At 25.9% G+C, this 1,969-nt stretch overlaps 1 protein-coding gene across 1 annotated transcript; it reads right to left on the bottom strand.

Annotated features, from left to right (window-relative positions):
• On the bottom strand, positions 1-1,028 carry LOC129903309 (uncharacterized). The gene is made up of 2 exons (XM_055978831.1): positions 872-1,028; positions 1-427 (listed from the first exon to the last, which is right to left on the bottom strand). The coding sequence occupies exons 1-2, from the start codon at positions 992-994 to the stop codon at positions 179-181; spliced, it is 372 nt and encodes a 123-aa protein (XP_055834806.1). The 5' UTR covers positions 995-1,028; the 3' UTR covers positions 1-178.
• Between the last annotated feature and the right edge of the window lie 941 nt (positions 1,029-1,969).

Below are 1,969 nucleotides of genomic sequence, written 5' to 3'. Positions count from 1 at the left end.
TTAATAGTCCTATATCTATATATTGATAAGCAAATAGATTAAAAGTGCACATTTCAAGTAACTGAAATCAAATATCATATGAAGTAAAATTAAAATCTATTAATGACTGAGAAACCAAAAGAACTATTATCTATGAAGACATCCAACTAGACCTCCTGTTAGTACGGAGCTGGACTATTTAATTATCAACTTGTTCTTGTTGATTGAGTTTGTTAACAGGGTACTTGATGGCATTGAGTTGGACTTTACGAAGAGCAGCTTGACCAAGATCAATTCCACAAATATCAGAAAGCCTAACAAGGTATAACAAAATATCAGAAAGTTCTTCACCAACATGTAATTTCTCATTTTCTTTCCAATCTGGCAAGCCCTTTGGAACTTCTCCTTTCCATTGAAATATTTCTGACAATTCTCCAACTTCTCCAACCTGTTTGTAATAATAGTAATAGTAAAATACATAAATTTTAAAAAAATAACTACCAGGAGCCATGTTTTTCCAAGTAATAGGAAATATTATTCTACATAATTATTTCATTTCGTATGACGATATTTAAGTGAGCACAATATTAAATGAATACAAAAAGTGTCATATTAAATTTGTTTTGATATTTTATGAGAGTAAAAAACAAGAGTAAGAAAAACAAGAGTAAGTAAAAAGTTAATTTTTAAATATAATTGGTACCACATAAATAATTGAGACGGAAGAGTATAAATAAGGTAACTATTCCTAAAAAACCCAAGAATGAAAACAAACAAAACGATGCAGAGAAGATTAACATGATTATTTCATAATAAGAACAAATATAACACGCACAAATCAAGAAATGATATATATATATATATAAAAGAAGAGGGAATAAGTATTAAGTACCAGAGCCAAAAGAAGGTTTCTTGGGCTATGAAATTTGTCCCAATCTCTTTCTTTAGCAAAATCATCCATTTTCTTCTTAAGAAGATCAAGTGTTACATTACTCATTTCTTCTTCCCCTGTCATTGAAGACTTACACAAATACAAAAACAGAGACACAAAGTCTTTTCCTTTTTGGCTTTACTATTTATTAACATCGACCAGACCAAAAAACACAACAAGTCTTTTCTTGTTTACCGCACCGGAAACCGGCTATTACCTGTTTCCACACCCTTGTTTTGTTTCACGTGTTACCTACATGTTACTCCTTTGGTCTTACTTTCTTTTGTTTTCAAATTTATAATTAAGTCTTATAAGTGGTAAGTTTTGATCTTATCCTTGTGATATGTGAGTAATTTAGGATTTATAGTTAAGTCTTTTAATTTGTAAGTTTTGAATTCATTCTTGTGATATATGAGTAATTTAAGATTTATAATTAAGTATTTTAATTGGTAAGCTTTGATTTCATTCTTGTGATAACTTATAAGTGTGACCGTAATATAACATAATCTTCAATTGATTAAAATATGTGTTTTTAATTTTTTTATATAAAAAATATATGCTATATTTAGACAAATTTTAAAATTACATCATATATAAATATGGATAAAAATACAGTAAAATAACTAGCTATTTAGCGGTGAGACAATTAATGAATATGAAAAAATTGTAAATTATTCATCATCAAAGAGATTAAAGGTGCATATTTTAATTAATTAAAATTAAATATGATTAATTATATATTATAAGTACTAAGATTAAAATTTTGTTAATAATTGAGAAATTAAAATTCAAAAATATTACGATTAACTCACTAAAGAATTTGTCAGATATCACAAACACTAAAATAACAATTTACCAATAATTAAAAAATTAAAATTCAAAAGTGTTATTAGCTTATCAGTAATTAATCAAATATCACAAAAAATAATAAAAAATGATAATCAACAACAATTATTATTATGTCTTAATCCTAAACAAATTGAATAATATGAATTTATACTTCTTCATTTAAGTTCATATCACATAATTATCATACCAAATAAAGAAAGAAAAGGGTAA

Source organism: Solanum dulcamara, chromosome 9 (genome assembly GCF_947179165.1).
Source record: "Solanum dulcamara chromosome 9, daSolDulc1.2, whole genome shotgun sequence".
NCBI lineage: Eukaryota > Viridiplantae > Streptophyta > Magnoliopsida > Solanales > Solanaceae > Solanum > Solanum dulcamara.
This window is presented reverse-complemented; position numbering and strand designations above follow the sequence as displayed.

What these genes read in the sequence shown, in the direction of transcription:
- LOC129903309 (XM_055978831.1), bottom strand. Translation starts at nt 994, where the DNA reads ATGACAGGGGAAGAAGAAATGAGTAATGTAACACTTGATCTTCTTAAG. An exon ending in GAAACCTTCTTTTGGCTCTG is followed by an intron (nt 428 to 871) that starts GTACTTAATACT and finishes TATTACAAACAG; the next exon opens with GTTGGAGAAGTTGGAGAATT.